The sequence below is a fragment of the Alosa alosa genome, chromosome 15 (assembly GCF_017589495.1).
Source record: "Alosa alosa isolate M-15738 ecotype Scorff River chromosome 15, AALO_Geno_1.1, whole genome shotgun sequence".
In the NCBI taxonomy this organism is placed as follows: Eukaryota; Metazoa; Chordata; class Actinopteri; order Clupeiformes; family Clupeidae; genus Alosa; species Alosa alosa.
This window is the reverse complement of record NC_063203.1, coordinates 2,801,923-2,816,537: the sequence shown is the minus strand read 5'-3', so window position 1 is coordinate 2,816,537 and position 14,615 is coordinate 2,801,923. Positions and strand designations below refer to the sequence as shown.

The window sequence follows — 14,615 nt, the reverse complement described above, 5'->3', positions numbered from 1 at the left end:
TTTAGCCCAGTGCAGGAAATGACATCACAGTAACAGAAGGCTCATTCAACTTCTTGCAGCACTGTGAATATATTGCTGAATGTGATACATGCTGGACTCGTTATGTGTTGACTGCAGGCTGTGCCGTCTCAGACACTATAGGCATACTGGGCCTGCACCATATCCTTTTCCCAATGACCTTGTTGTGTTCTGGTCAGGTCAGGTCAGGTCAGGTCAGGTCAGTATACTTATGTCAGAAATACACTGCACTTCTGTATTGTTCTGGTAGTTTTCATTGTGCTTTTAGTGAGGCAGGGAGAACCTTATATATTATCCTGTCATATGATTCTACAAAACCAAACCAAATGTTCTGCTGCATGTTTAAACTATGATATATTCAATGTGAAAATCATGAATAAGGCGAGTTATACTTAGATACTTTTGTTAATATTTTATAATAGGTTCCAACGCAAGTACATTTTGTGTGCACACAGACATTTTTATTTTGTATGAATTATATAATTAAATAAGTAATAAAAACATTCTGTCCATTAGACATGTCATCAGTAGCACCCTCTTATGGGTGATAAATCACATTTACATCAGCAATCAAACCTGGCCCAGCAGATGCACAAATACAGCAGTTTCATAAATAGAGTAGTATTGTCCTGCATACTTCATTCTTTCACTTGTTAATTAACACACTGCATTGAGAAAAGAGTTAGGTCTCAAGAGCCGGATGACTTTCCGTGAGTTGTAGCTGTACTCAAACTGCAGGCTTTTGCGGAAGAAATTCAAATGTCCTGTGGAAATCAAATAATGAGTTAGAATCCATCAACCTCATTGTGAGTTCAATATGACATATAATATGTTTTTCTTGAGCGCTTGTAAATGAGTGGGATGGTTTGACATACCATAATGATATGCAGCAGCGTCCACTTCATCTCCTATTCCAGGGAAATCATCCTCAATGGATCTGGGATATCCACTGTCCATCTGGCCTGATTCTTCATCATAGCTGTGAAAAAGATGATTACCCCGTTGGTGTTTCCATCATACAGTGATGGTGTAAATGGATTTGATTATTTACAATATATCCAGATATAAGAGAGATGTGTGATATTCCTCATCCTTTCTATGACTGCTTTGGCAATATATTTGGCAGATAGAAGACAAGACAGAAAGAGGACAGTGAAATTAAAGGAGAGAGACATAGCTCACCTCCAGTAGTCTTCGTCAGTGAAGAGAAGGGTCTTGCCCGTGTCTGGAATGTACACAGCAGCATCTAGCTTTCTGATTTTCTTTGGTAGGCCCAGTTTATGGATGTATTTCGGGTAGCCTTCCACCAGGTCGTAGCCATTAAGGGCCCACATACGGATGCCTGTCAGAGTTCAGAGCACCGTCATTAATTCACTGACTGCCCGTAAGCCTTATAGACATGTCCAGACATGTTAGGAGGAACAACCCGTATGAGAATAGCCACAGCCTACCACTGAATATGTACACCCTGTCCTTGCTAGGGTTCTCAAACGCAGCGTCCACTCTGTTTGGGAGCATTGGCCACGTGGACTTGATCAGGGTCAGCTCAGGCTCAGGCATGTTTTGATGCAGTCGCCAATAAAATCTACCCAGCAACAGCAAAGGGGTAAAATACAGTCAAGTCAAAGCATCAACGTATCAATGTCACCAATAAATATAGAAGATACAGTAACATACAGTATATCCATATTCATGCACACAATATATTGAATTAGAACAATGAATTATATTGAATTATATATATTAAATTAGAACAATGGATTACTGGACACACCTCCCTTTGAAGACAAGTGTTTCTCCTCTAAGCTCTGTCACGGCATCAAATGTCAGCATTGGGTCACATTTGTTTGGGGCCACTGGCTTAGGATGCACTTTTTTGTCCGAATCAGGGTTTTTCCCTATATTATGATTTCAGGATGGAGGGTTGCAATGATGTAAGTGTGGGAATATGGCAACATATTGATCATGATATATATAAAAAAATCAAAACATGAAACATCACTCAAGAAGTAACACCTTGGAAACTGCACTTACCATAGAGAGACTGTATCCCTTCCACATCATCTTCAGACAGGGGGTATCCTGTAGTGTACGAGTAGATGGGGAACATCAGGGCCCCTGGGTCTGCAGAGTGAGCCAGGCCGAGGGCGTGACCGAACTCATGGACCGCCACCCGAAACAGATTATACTCTAGATAAGATGAGTACAGGAGCAGAGTTCAGTTGGTAGATATGGCGAGCCAAACAAACCAACAGCCTGGCCAACACAGACACCACCTATTCAGCTGCACTTTGTGCTCAAGTCAAGCTGTGCTAACCTAAGACCATTGCGCGCTGTCCAATGTTACAACTGCCCTATCGAGTTGGCTGACACCGCCTATTCAATCTGCGCTAACATAACCAGCAATCAAATTTAAATAGTTATTAGCCTACAACTGGTGATAACAGCACTAATATTGTTAGAACAGCTAGATCGTAGCTTACTGTTAACATTACTGTAAATCACCCATAAGTATTTCTGGGTTAAAATATTGCAAAGCAATTTGGTCACTTTATGTTATGCTCCTATCACTTAACATAGTCAAACGTTGTGCATGTCATATCAGAACATGAAATAATATGGTTAGCTGCCATACACTATTCCCATAGCTAGACCCTAATTGACTGACCCTAATTGACTGAACAGATCCAACACCTTAAAGCTTTACCTTCTGAGTCTTCTGTCCACTTCTCATCTTCATCAAAGTGGGTGTCTCCTCCAAGGCCCTGACCAGGGGGATAGGCATGGGCCAACAGACCATTTGGACCATCAAAAGGATTGAAGTCTCCGTGCTCTGAGGAAGTGGAAGAGTTTATTTTTATGAACGTTTCACAACAAGGCTCTCACTAATTTACTCATCTGCATAAGCAACAACAGTCATGGAAAAGCATGAATGCCTAACCTCCATGTCCAAACTGGATCATGATGTCTGCAATGCCCTCTTTTATCCTCTTGAAGGTCAGAGGGGTCACACCGCTCCACACCTTCAGTGCTTTATGGAGCACCTTGTCCACATCGGAGTTGGGTAAGTCAGGAGTGTAGTTGACTATTCTAAAGAGCAAAGCCACGACAATCTTACCATCAGTCATACTCTTTTGATGGCTGATGTCTTCCCATTCTTATGTTCTACTTCTTTATCCAGTGTTGTGTGAGTTACCTGTATGTCACTTCGTTTTTTTCCCATTTGAGGTTCCTGGGGAAGACGTTGTATTCAGCCACATCAGGAACTCCACACCTGGGCTGCTGCATGACCTCCAGGGTCTTGTCATCAAGGCTGCCCGTCACCTCCAGGCCGAAGAAAGCCTGCATCTCCCGGACTTTGCTCTCAAAGCTGCCTGAGGGCTTACGGGATCCCTGGAGTCCATTTGGCAGGTGGTAAAACTTACGGAGATATTTCTGAACACAAGGAAAAACAAAAGGAAGGAGGGTTAATTCAATAGAGAAGTGTTAAATGAAATGTAATATCACAATGTTCTTACAGACCAAACATTGATTTTAGTAGGAGTGAAATTATAGCCGTCAATGTAATGAGATGTAATTCTGCCGTTTTGCTGAAAGAGGTATTTTGTTCAGCTGGAAGTCAATGGCCACAGATTTTTCCCACAGATCCCAAACATATTTTCACACTGATATCTGTCATATATCATATTATCTTTCTAAATTTCATAATTCTATTCCTTTCATAACTACATGTGTTGTGTATCTGATTTAGTCCTGTAGAGGCTGACTTACCTCAGCTAACAGGCGGTTGTCAGTCTCTTCCGAGGAGAGGGGCATTCCAGAGCCCAGGGCCAGCAGGGCCAGGAGGAGGGTGCAGGTGAGCTCCATGCTGAGAGTCTGTAGGCTGTGGCAGGCTGAGTCGCTCTCCGCCTTATATCTGGACTCCTCCACCAATCAGTACAAGGCGCTGGTGAATCACGAGAAAGTACCTAACCACTGTGAGACTAGCAGTCCAAAAGTGCTTAGTTTCACCCTGGGCTTTCTGTGGTCCTTACAGGAATGCCTGAAGGACCCCTGAGTCTGCAATGATATCACCACATGGTGCAAAGCTGTCATAATTTTAGAAGGAACAGCAATGACGGACTGGCAGGAAGTTGAACATGTTGCGGGGATTAGATTACCTGGAATGATACTCAGATGTCCCAGATTCAATATGGAAGAGCACTGCTTTAGAGTTGTACTGCTAAGGTAATACACACAGCCAGGAGTAGATTCTGACCGAGACTGTAATCTATCTTCAAATTGGGCTGTAATATGAACTGAAAAAAGTGTTTTTAGATGGAAATTATTTACACTTTATTGCTCCAAAGGGAAGGTGTGCTGCATAGCATTAACATGAGATGAAGTTAAAGTGTTAACACGTTACATTTTAACACACATTAATGACGATAACAAGCTTCTACACTGATCCATTCGATAACAAAGAAACATGAAACATTCATGAGACACAACACTTACTCCAATGTCCGATTAGAACGACTGTAAAGACTGCTTTAGAATAGTAGTTTGTAGGGGAAAAAGAAAACAGTGCTCTTGCAGTTTGTATATTGGCTATGAAAGGGGTGTGATGGGTTGGCTACAATTCTATTAGAGAAAGAAAGAACATATCAATTAATATGACAAATGCTCTCCAGTGGTAGCCCCTATGATTTTTTAACTAGTTTTAGGAAATGGGTCTGCCTCGTGAGAGGCATGTGAAAGAGCCTTTAGGTACAATGTGTCTATTTAAAGGAACTATTATTTTCCAGACAGAACTGGCAACCCATGATAATGATGTGGCTCCATGCTTCTTTGAGTAACCATCCCAGAATGCAATGGACTCTGGGTGGCACCCATCCCAGACCTGGCATATCAGGACAGGATTCTATTCTAAGGTCAGCTGCTGTCAGGGGCTAGATTAGGACAATCATGTCTGTAACCATGTCTGAATCAACACACAGCAAGCCTGTACAAGATGCAATACGCCTATGATTTCAATACTACGGTAACACATTGCTTTTGGAGAAAAGGACAATAAGTTGATAATGGTGTCACTGTTTTGGACTATAGTGTTCTCTGGGTTGTTTTTGGATGGGAACATGGCTGTGCACAGAAATGCAAGCACAGACAGGACCCTTGAGTGGCGTGTCTTTCCATGCCAGAATTCCTGGTGAGTGACTCTGGGTATCTTGAAGGGTGTAGTTTCACAATTAGGGAACCCCATGACCTGAGCAATATGAACTACCATATATTTACACAGGTATGTTAATAAAAGCCACTTATTCTGCAGCACTTAAGCCCAGGCTCAGAGACAGGGTAAATAGACAAATATGCAGCACTTCTGCATCTGACGTGTTTCAGGAAGGACTTGGCACAAATAACTCAAACATGTTGACACATCCTGTCTGGCAGAGCTTGAACAGTTCTTTGACATGTTGAAATGTCTTCTTCTGAATATAGGGGAATAGAGAAATGGTAGGCTTAGCAGAAAATTACCAGTATATTTTCAATGTGTTCTGAGCACATCTGAGATCATTTTCTGACCAATTTGGCTTTGATTCATGATTAATCCATGATTGTTCTTGTGACAATGGGCCTGTCCATATGCTCCAAAGTGTATGAGTACCCCAGTAGGATACCTCCCTTCTATCAGCTGTGGTCAAAGGGGGAACGGTTGAGACACCATGTGGTTTGTACTTCCCTTCAGATTCTTGAGTCACCTCAGTAAGTAAGTAGGGCAATTTTCTGAAAAAGTAGGTTAGTCATGGGTCAATTCAGCAATATAAACATGCTCAATGAACTAGTGGGATCAGCGTGGAAATGTCTGCTATGATAAGCTGTTGTAAACAGGCCTGAAGACACAACCTCTAATTGAAAAGCTCTGTGCGGGTAGTGTGGCTGATGGACACACTGAACACACACACACACACACACACACACACACACACACACACACGTGCCCACAGTCAATCATGGGCTGTATTCCAGGACACTTATCCACTTCAAATCCATCAAAGGGTAGGCCTTTTTTTTACCAAAAGAAGCAAGAAGAGATACTACATTCCTTTACTGGCAAATCGGACAAATATACAGCTATTTAGATCTTTGGTCTACAGTATAGATAGAAATATGGAGACAAAACCCATGTCTAAAATAGTTTTTTAATGCAGCCAAATTCACATGTCGATAACTATTTTGGATCACTGGAATCCAGAATGATTTACAATGGAATTATGTTAACTCAAATCTGTTGTTGATTATGAGTCAAAACTACATTGGTGTTTTAGTCCAACTTGCATTTCGAAAAACATACAAGATCCCAAGGGCGTAGGTTTGATCTCAGCTTTGGTGGGGACACATGTTCTTTGGTGGCATAGATGATCTATGTATACAAAGCACAAAAAGGGGCAAAAATGTACATGTTAAAGGGCTCGACTGGCTGGGGCACCTGCACCGTATGCCAACAACCCGGGTTCGATTCCCACCCCGTGGTCCTTTCCGGATCCCACCCCAACTCTCTTTCTGTCATTCTCCACCGTCCTCTCTCATTAAAAGGCATAAAAAAGCCCCCAAAAATATACTTAAAAAGATAACCAGTGTTGGGGAAGTTACTTTTAAAAAGTAGTGTTTGCTCGTTACTTCTCTTAAAAAAGTAACCTGTTACTTTACTTAGTTACCCTCTATGGAGAGTCATTTTTTACATTACTTATTACTTTTATGTTGCTCGACTTCGGCCAGAACCCAATACCTGTTCCTGAATGTGTAGGCCTACAAAGTTCTACTATGGAGGCCAACAAGTATTTATTTTGTGCTCTTTATTACAAAAAAATGTCACAAACAGAGCACTTGACAAGAAAACATTGGGCTATAGGCTTCAACACCACCACATCTTATTATATAGCCTTATACTGTACTATTCATTAAACAGGCTTCCCTGAAATTGGTGCAAAGCTAGTGCAAATCGTATATCAATATAGTGCGGCAGGTTAAGTCCATATTCCAGGACAATCGTTCACTTTGTGATACAAGCACCAAAATTGGACAAAGCACCAAAATCACTAGAACCTACTTTTTTGAGGAAAGCACATTAGCCACCTGAAAATCCAACACGGCGGACATTTTTCAAGATGGCCGCCACATCAAATGTAAGAAAAACGTTTTTTGCTTTAGAACTTTAATGGCTGGACGTATTTACATGATCTAGACATAAATTTGTATGTATTTTAACATGGCAAAATAAATGGTGCAAAGAAAGAAATCTATTTCAAGGCTAGTTTCCAAGATGGCGGCCAAAAATAGTTGGACTGCACTCGAAAATCGTTTATCGAAGCTCACTCTCGAATATCGTTGATCCTCTTTCTCAATCGAATACCATTTATTCTCCCTCTCGAATATCGATCGAGGCCATACTTCTTTAAGTTGGGAAGACTGGTGTGAAAATAGGCAGATGAGTCCACAGTTTCAATTCTGGGAGCTTGTGATGTCAATGCAATTGGTGATGTTCTCTTTGATCAGGTCTTTCAAAGAAGCAAACTTCACTTTGTATTGTCAATCATTGTCTGCACTCATCCCCTTCTTTGCAAACAATAATGTCAACTACGCTAGATGGCTTTCCATACACCTTAGAGACCTGGTCTCTTTACAACAAACACATCCTCAGTTGGCCAATGAATTTCAGCAAGGGAACTTTGTGGTCCACAAGACCCACAAAGTTTTGCAGATTGGCTTTTGGGTTTCTAGCTTACCTAATTGTGACTTGGTGTCCAGACAATGTGGTGATTGTGACCAAAGAAGAAAATGTTCTTTGCATAAACCTGACAGCCTGGAAGACCTAAGTCCTTGCAACCATGAAGAGGCTGACACTAGAATCTTTCTGCATGCCCTTCATGCAGTTGCGTGTAACCTGCATTGTATTGAACCTGTGCGATTCAGCCCTGCACACGCCCGGACTCAAACCCGCGAACAGCAACCCCTTGGATTGGGAGTCGAGCGTGCTGACAATTGAGCTAAAAGCCCAGGCTACTAGCTCGCATGCCAGCAGCACTCTTGAGGCGTCGGGGAGTTAGGTTTACCAACGTTCCACACACACAGCTAAACTACATGCGCGCAAAAGAATCTGTGTTGATTAAGGCCTGTGACACGGATATTCTTGCTATTGCACTCAGTGTTTTTGGGACTCTATTGGATGCAGGCTTAGAGGAGCTGTGGATTGAATTTGGTCATGGTAAGTCTGTCAGATGGCATGCTTTTTGTCCATGCCCTCACTGGTTGTGATGTTGTGTTAGCCTTTCGTGGTAGAGCTGTTTGCACGGAAGCAGAGGTCCTATGATGCCATTCCACCAACAAGAGCGTCTCTTGCTAAGCATGTGAAGTGTGCAACCTATCAAGCTGTCTGTATCTGGGGCCAGGCAAGTATATATCAAATGAATATGGAGAGTCCTGCCAACTGGGTTGGAGGAAAAAAGGTGACATTTGGCAAGTAGTGTGGATGACACTCCCACCAATTGCTGAGAGCTGTCAAGAATTGACTAAATGTGTCAAGACTGAGGGCCAGATGTACGAACACTTTTGCGCCCACTTCAGGCGTATGTTTCGCAATGTGCGTGTAAAATCATAGCCAGAGGTGGAAAAAGTACGAAAATATTGTACTCAAGTAAAAGTACCAATACTTTGATGAAATATTACTCAAGTACAAGTTAAAATACTGATCTGAAAATGTACTCAAGTAAAAGTAAAAAGTACTTCATTTAAAATGTAATTTAAGTAAAAGTTACTTTTTTTTTTTTTTGGGCTACCAGTGGGGTATACTACGAATCTCGATTAGTGGGTTAGCGAGGTATGTTGCGCTCAAAGCCAGGGTATGCTGTGACACGAAAGTGGATCTGTTTTAGTGTCGCTATATCACCATGGTATCTTATGCCGTCAACCAAACCTGGTCGGGAGGAGGTTATGTGCTAAGTTATAGCTCAAATCAAGTTCTCACGTGTAGGATTCTGTCATACATCTTACAGGTGGAGCTCCGCCTCTAACATTTTGGATCTCGAATGCACTTCAATAATGCTGTGCGTGCAAATATCCCACTATGGACGTGCATACCACACAACAACTGATGACAATTGATTTATTTGATGTTATAGGTTAGACACAAAAAATGACCGCAGCGTAGATTAAGCCATCACTCATGAATGCGGAAGTAAATGTTTTTAAATAGAGGCGGTCTTGTGCGTCTCCACATTTCACAATTGGCCAACGTCATCCCAACACCGAGAACGTGCACAGATCTGAGCTGAAAGCCTAGTTTGACAAATATATTACATAACTGCTATCGTAGTATCACTCAACGTATACCCCTGAGTCAAGGCTTTGTGAAGCCTCGATATGTCTACATAGCCTAGATATGTCTAACGTGCTTCGCAGTATACCCCACTGAACAACCAGTTTTACCAGAGACTTTCTAATGAGGAGATACAGCACTCAAAAGTGGGAAGTATAGGGCCCCAATGGAGGAGAGGGCCCTTGAAAAGTGGAATACAGGGGGCACAAAATATTCACCAGGCATTAGTAATAACTCAGGTAATCCCCACACAAAAAAATCTAAACAACTCCATAAGTAGAGTCATGTGTAATGAAGTGGAATAACACAGGGAAAAAGTATTGAACACGCTAAGAAAAAGCACTAAGGCAAGGAAAGGGAAGGAACGAGCTGGAATCTGTAAGTAGTTATCCTTTCTATCTGTGCAAATTAATATAAGCTTGGTTAGTAGCCTACATATTGATGGACTATAAAAAGGTTTTTCATTACCAAGGTGTCACACAAGAAACATTTCTTGTAGATAAAAGCAAAAAGCTCTCCCAAGACCTTTGCAACCTTATTGTTGCACAACATATCAATGACACTGCTTACAGATGCATTTCAAAACGTCAGAATCTTCCAGTAAGCAGCATGGGAGCCATTATCTGCAAGTGGAAGGAACATCACTGCATCATCAACCGACCATGCACAGGATCTCCTCGCAATATTTCTGACCAGGGAGTCAGGATAGTCAATTCCAAGGGTAAAGGACCACTCTGAGAAAGCTCCAGAAAGACTTGAAGGCAGCCAATTCAATTAAATTCTATTAAACAGTTCTGGAAGTAACTAAAGATCAGGATTCACAAGAGGGACCCCTGGAATCTGTTTAGAACAATGGGCCAATATCACACCTGATACTGCGACTAATACATTTTGTCATACAGGAAATGTCTTGAAGCGGTCATTACAAACAAAGGCTTTTCCACAAAGTATTGAAGAAATTTCAGTAGGTACGTTCAATACTTTTTTCCTGTGTCATTCCACTTTATTACACATAACTCTTATGTTTGGATTTTTTTATATGTGTTAATATAATGTGTGGTGAAAAATTCGAATAGACTCACTGGAAGTTTACGCTAATTACTGAAACAAATTTAAGCGTTCAATACTTATTTCCACCATAGGCTATATTTACTTTACCTGAATATTTTAACTTCCAAATTAAATGTCAAAATGAATGTCAGGCGAAATGTAAAGTTTGACTGACTGGATGTTGTATATAAATGTGACAGGGCCCTCAGGTTTATCCAACTAAATGGATGAGGACAGAGGCAGTAGTATAAACAATGTTATATTTATTATTTCTTTTCTTTGTTTAAAACAGATGGCAGGGGCGTACAGTAGGTAAATCCGATAAAAACAAAATCACAACACAACACGATCAAAGAAAACAAAATGTAATACACATAACCATAGATTAAATGCCCAGTGGATTGGTGGCTGCTACACGGCCTGAATTAACACAGGTACAGTAACCCTCGGATGGCTGCCCAACCCCAAAAGTGATCTATGGCCATACACACACACAAACGTAACACTCAAGCTTTCTAAATACAACCCACACGAGTATAAATAGGTGTTCAGTACACGCTCAACCACTAGAATGTGCCCTCACCGCAAACTAGGGGAAGGCGGCAGTCCTAGAGTACCTTAACTGTGTTACCTAATAGACCTAGCAGGCCATACTAGCAAACAGGGGGAAGGAGGGGGCATTCAATAAAGGAAACAATACAAGACAAAACAAAAACAAGACAAACACGCTATTCAGCGCCAGTGGAGTGCTACCGATACAGCTACAATGAATAGCAGAAGCTATAATGAACTAATACTACCTGGGACATAGACCCCTATGGCCCAAGAGTAACAGTCTACTGTGTGGAGAAACTAGGTTGGGGAGTCACAAAAAGAACTCAATATGAACTAATACCACCTGGGGCATAGATAGACCCCTATGCCCCAGGAGTAACAGTCTCCCGTGTGGATAAGCTAAGTCAGGGTTACAAGAACCCATTAAAACTAATACTGCCGGGGGGAGGGATAAGTCTCAATAGCCTCGGAGTAACAGTCTGAAATTGCTAACTGGCTGCTAATATGAGCTCAGGGATGGCAACAGCACTACACCTGGTCGTGTAACAGACCCTGGCAAACAGTGTAAATGCACCAGTGTATCACACTCAGACAAGCATACAACACAAAGAAAATAAACCAACACAAACAAGCATACCGTACATCCAACTTTGATGTGCTGTTAGTTTAACACTGACTAATACCAAAAGAAACTCTAATGGGGGAAAACAGTGGTCAAACTGTGATAGACAGCCAGCTGTGATCTACAACAGAGAAACGTTTAACACCCTGGTCCATGGTTGTCGCATTTCATAACAATACACAACAGTTTTTATGAAGTTTAATTGTTCATAAGTCAAGCGACATGTAAAAAAAAGAAAACATTGTACCAGATACATATTTAAAATAGGACCGTTACACTGTTAGAACAATAACCAATGCCTACCTGGGCCTTTTCCACAATGCGAGCTAGCCCAGGGGAACAGGATCAGAGGAGGGAAGTGTGTCAGCTATAAAAACAAGGGAGCGAAAATTACAGACGCTGCATGCTGTTGTTTGGCCCGTATAGCTCACTTAGTCTGCTCACATTAGTTGAGTGTTTGACCATAGCTATTGCAATGTTGCTATTGTAAGAGGCCTACCTCCACGTTCAGCATTCGCATTGGTAGTCACAGGGAAACAGGAGTAGGGAAGAGATGACAGTCTATAGCAAGATGGGCCAAACGTTACGACACTACAACCACCTGCCCCGTGTTCAAACTACGTGGCTAAACACAAACTCTCACTTTATGCTATTACCTACATGTCAGACAAACGTTCGTGGTCTACGGCAGTGGCAACAACTCACATCAAAAGTGTAAGGATTACATGAAACATTCCACCTACCCAGACCACAGCGAGGGAGTTGTTCGCAACCAAAACCCAGCATGAAGTGCGCGGTTTGTACCGACCAGCGACAAGCAACTTGCGTACCAAACAATTTGGGAGAGCTTCTTTTGTGTTTGTCGGGAAGGAAGTTACGTACCCTTGACCCCCAGCCCGCACGCCCAGGTGATTGCAATTAGTCGTGATCCTCACCTGATCACATAAAACATAGTGAAAACTGTCTAAGGTCACTCTCACTCTCCCATGCTAAAGAGCTAAATGGTTTAGTCCGCCTGCATGATAGGCTAGTCTATCTTTTGTTTATTTAGTTGAGCAACGCTAGTAGTGGACCGCTAATTGTTGTGCTGCTAGTGCAATTTCTTTCTCCAAGAAAGCCAAGTCAGGTTACCAAAAACAAAAAAAGTCCGAAACAGGAAAAAGAGAGACATCAAAATCAGGGGAAACAACTGCTAATAAACTTCTTTCCAAAGAAAGGTCTTTCTCCGCAATCATTAGTGCTAAAACGAACTGAGACAACCCATTGAAATAGCGGAAAATACACTTTCATAGGCACATGCAATCTGAGGCATCTCATGATTCAGCTCCATCTCTATCACTTTCAGAGAAAGACTGCATGGCCAGCTTGATTCATGTCCTGTTGTAGGCTACATGTCCTGTTGTAGGCTCTCCCTTTCTGTTTTCGTTATTCTTAACTTTTTTTTTACTCAAGTAACGAATGGGATTTTTGATGTAGCGAAGTACAATACTTCACTCAAAATGTAATCAAGTAAAATTTAAAATACCAATTTTCTAAACTACTCAATACAATAATGTGAGTAAATGTATTTCGTTACTTTCCACCTCTGATCATAGCGAGGTATGTACAAACAGGCCGCAATGATATAAAAGCGCAAACTGCCTGTAGAGGGAGCTGAAAGTGGCAGATTGCATTTGTCATGTCATGGATATGCATTCATGGGAGGATCCAGGGGAAAGTGGGAGTTTAGCGTAAAAAGATGGGAGGGGAAGAGTAAAGAGCGCCTAATTATGTATTCCACTGTATGTACAAAGACTGCTGCTGAAAGCGCACGTCTATTCTGCGCCTAAATACTTCCGCCTTGTAAAAGCAGGTGTTAATCCAAATTACCGTTCAATGCGTCAATAAGAGAACCTTTCAAAGGCAACAGAATCGCTATTTAGAGCACCAGTTTTTGTGGTGAAAGTATTTGTAAAGCAACCTTAACTTTCGTTGGCCTTTCGAATGTCTTACTTTCACTTTCACGACATTCACTTAAACTTTCCTACTTGCTAGATTTGACCAATCTTCCATAGCCTACGTGCACAAGTAGTTTGAGTAGAACTACTGATCTTTATTATCTCCCTGATTGTTTACATCTTATCATGTATGGTATTATTTCATGATCACTAAACGTTTGATTCTTTTTAATGTTGTCATCAGTTAACTTCATTCAACGGCGCTTGTATGTAGGCGCTGCCATTCAGTTGTGGACGTTCGTAAATTGCGTTTATGGGCGGAGAAAGGCAGAGAAAGGCGCAGTTTACACTAAGGATTGAACGATTGATAAATACGACGGAAACTTGGGTCTAACAATCTGCGGTGTGTCCATGACCCTGATAACACTACGTTCGTAAATGTACGTACATCTGGCCCTGAATGTCTGGGAAGATGTAAATGCTACAGCATTAGGGTCATTCCACGCCAACTCAGCCACCCATGTACATGACACCTCTCAGATTTTGCTGAAAAGCGGTGAAAATATGCCTTATGTTACCAAACAAAGGAAGAGTTTTGTGGCATTTGACATGTTTCTTTGTTAGTGCAGAAGATATTAAAAAACATGAGGAAACATACAAATTGGAGAGACATTACACCTCGGCCAAAACGATCAGTGGAACACGATCGCATCATTGCTTTAAAGGAATTATCCGGAGTAAAATGAACTTTAGATCAATTTACGGATGATTGGGAGACATACGTTGAGTTGACATCCAAATCATGTCATTCGGATGTGTTTTGAGAAAGTTCGATGTTACCGTTTTTAGTCAAAACTCGTTAGCGTGGAAGTGAGAAGGGCATATTATTTCGCCACTACAAAACGCTATTTTTATACCTCTTCTACAGTTCCAAACAACATTACACTTACCTGGTAGTGAGTAGAGGGTCTCTAAAGCCAAACCGAAGTATCCCGAGGTCTTTATGTGGTCGGATAGAGAGTCCAGAATGAATTTCATCAAGCCAGTACCTTTCCAGAAATGTTGCCATCTTTGCTGCCAT

General features: G+C 41.6%; 1 protein-coding gene across 6 annotated transcripts; it reads right to left on the bottom strand.

The window, feature by feature from the left end:
• Nucleotides 1-415: 415 nt before the first annotated feature.
• On the bottom strand, nt 416-12,473 carry mmp20a (matrix metallopeptidase 20a (enamelysin)). Of its 6 annotated transcripts, XM_048264215.1 has the most exons (14): nt 12,341-12,473; nt 12,097-12,158; nt 11,901-11,964; nt 4,179-4,316; nt 3,790-4,077; nt 3,215-3,453; nt 2,960-3,108; nt 2,726-2,851; nt 2,053-2,208; nt 1,793-1,916; nt 1,470-1,603; nt 1,201-1,360; nt 894-997; nt 416-782 (listed from the first exon to the last, which is right to left on the bottom strand). In XM_048264215.1, the coding sequence occupies exons 5-14, from the start codon at nt 3,883-3,885 to the stop codon at nt 676-678; spliced, it is 1,395 nt and encodes a 464-aa protein (XP_048120172.1). In that variant the 5' UTR covers nt 3,886-4,077; nt 4,179-4,316; nt 11,901-11,964; nt 12,097-12,158; nt 12,341-12,473; the 3' UTR covers nt 416-675. The 6 variants fall into 6 exon arrangements, with proteins under 6 accessions (XP_048120172.1, XP_048120176.1, XP_048120171.1 ...); XM_048264219.1 differs by lacking the exon at nt 4,179-4,316 and having other exon boundaries at nt 3,790-3,964; XM_048264214.1 differs by lacking the exon at nt 12,097-12,158 and having other exon boundaries at nt 3,790-4,106.
• Nucleotides 12,474-14,615: the final 2,142 nt, after the last annotated feature.

Excerpts from the sequence above, each read along its gene's own strand:
- mmp20a (XM_048264215.1), bottom strand. The coding sequence starts at position 3,885 with ATGGAGCTCACCTGCACCCTCCTCCTGGCCCTGCTGGCCCTGGGCTCT. Across the intron at positions 3,454-3,789 it reads ACAACCGCCTGTTAGCTGAG|AAATATCTCCGTAAGTTTTA; the intron begins GTAAGTCAGCCT and ends CCTTGTGTTCAG. Across the intron at positions 1,917-2,052 it reads AGGGATACAGTCTCTCTATG|GGAAAAACCCTGATTCGGAC; the intron begins GTAAGTGCAGTT and ends ATCATAATATAG.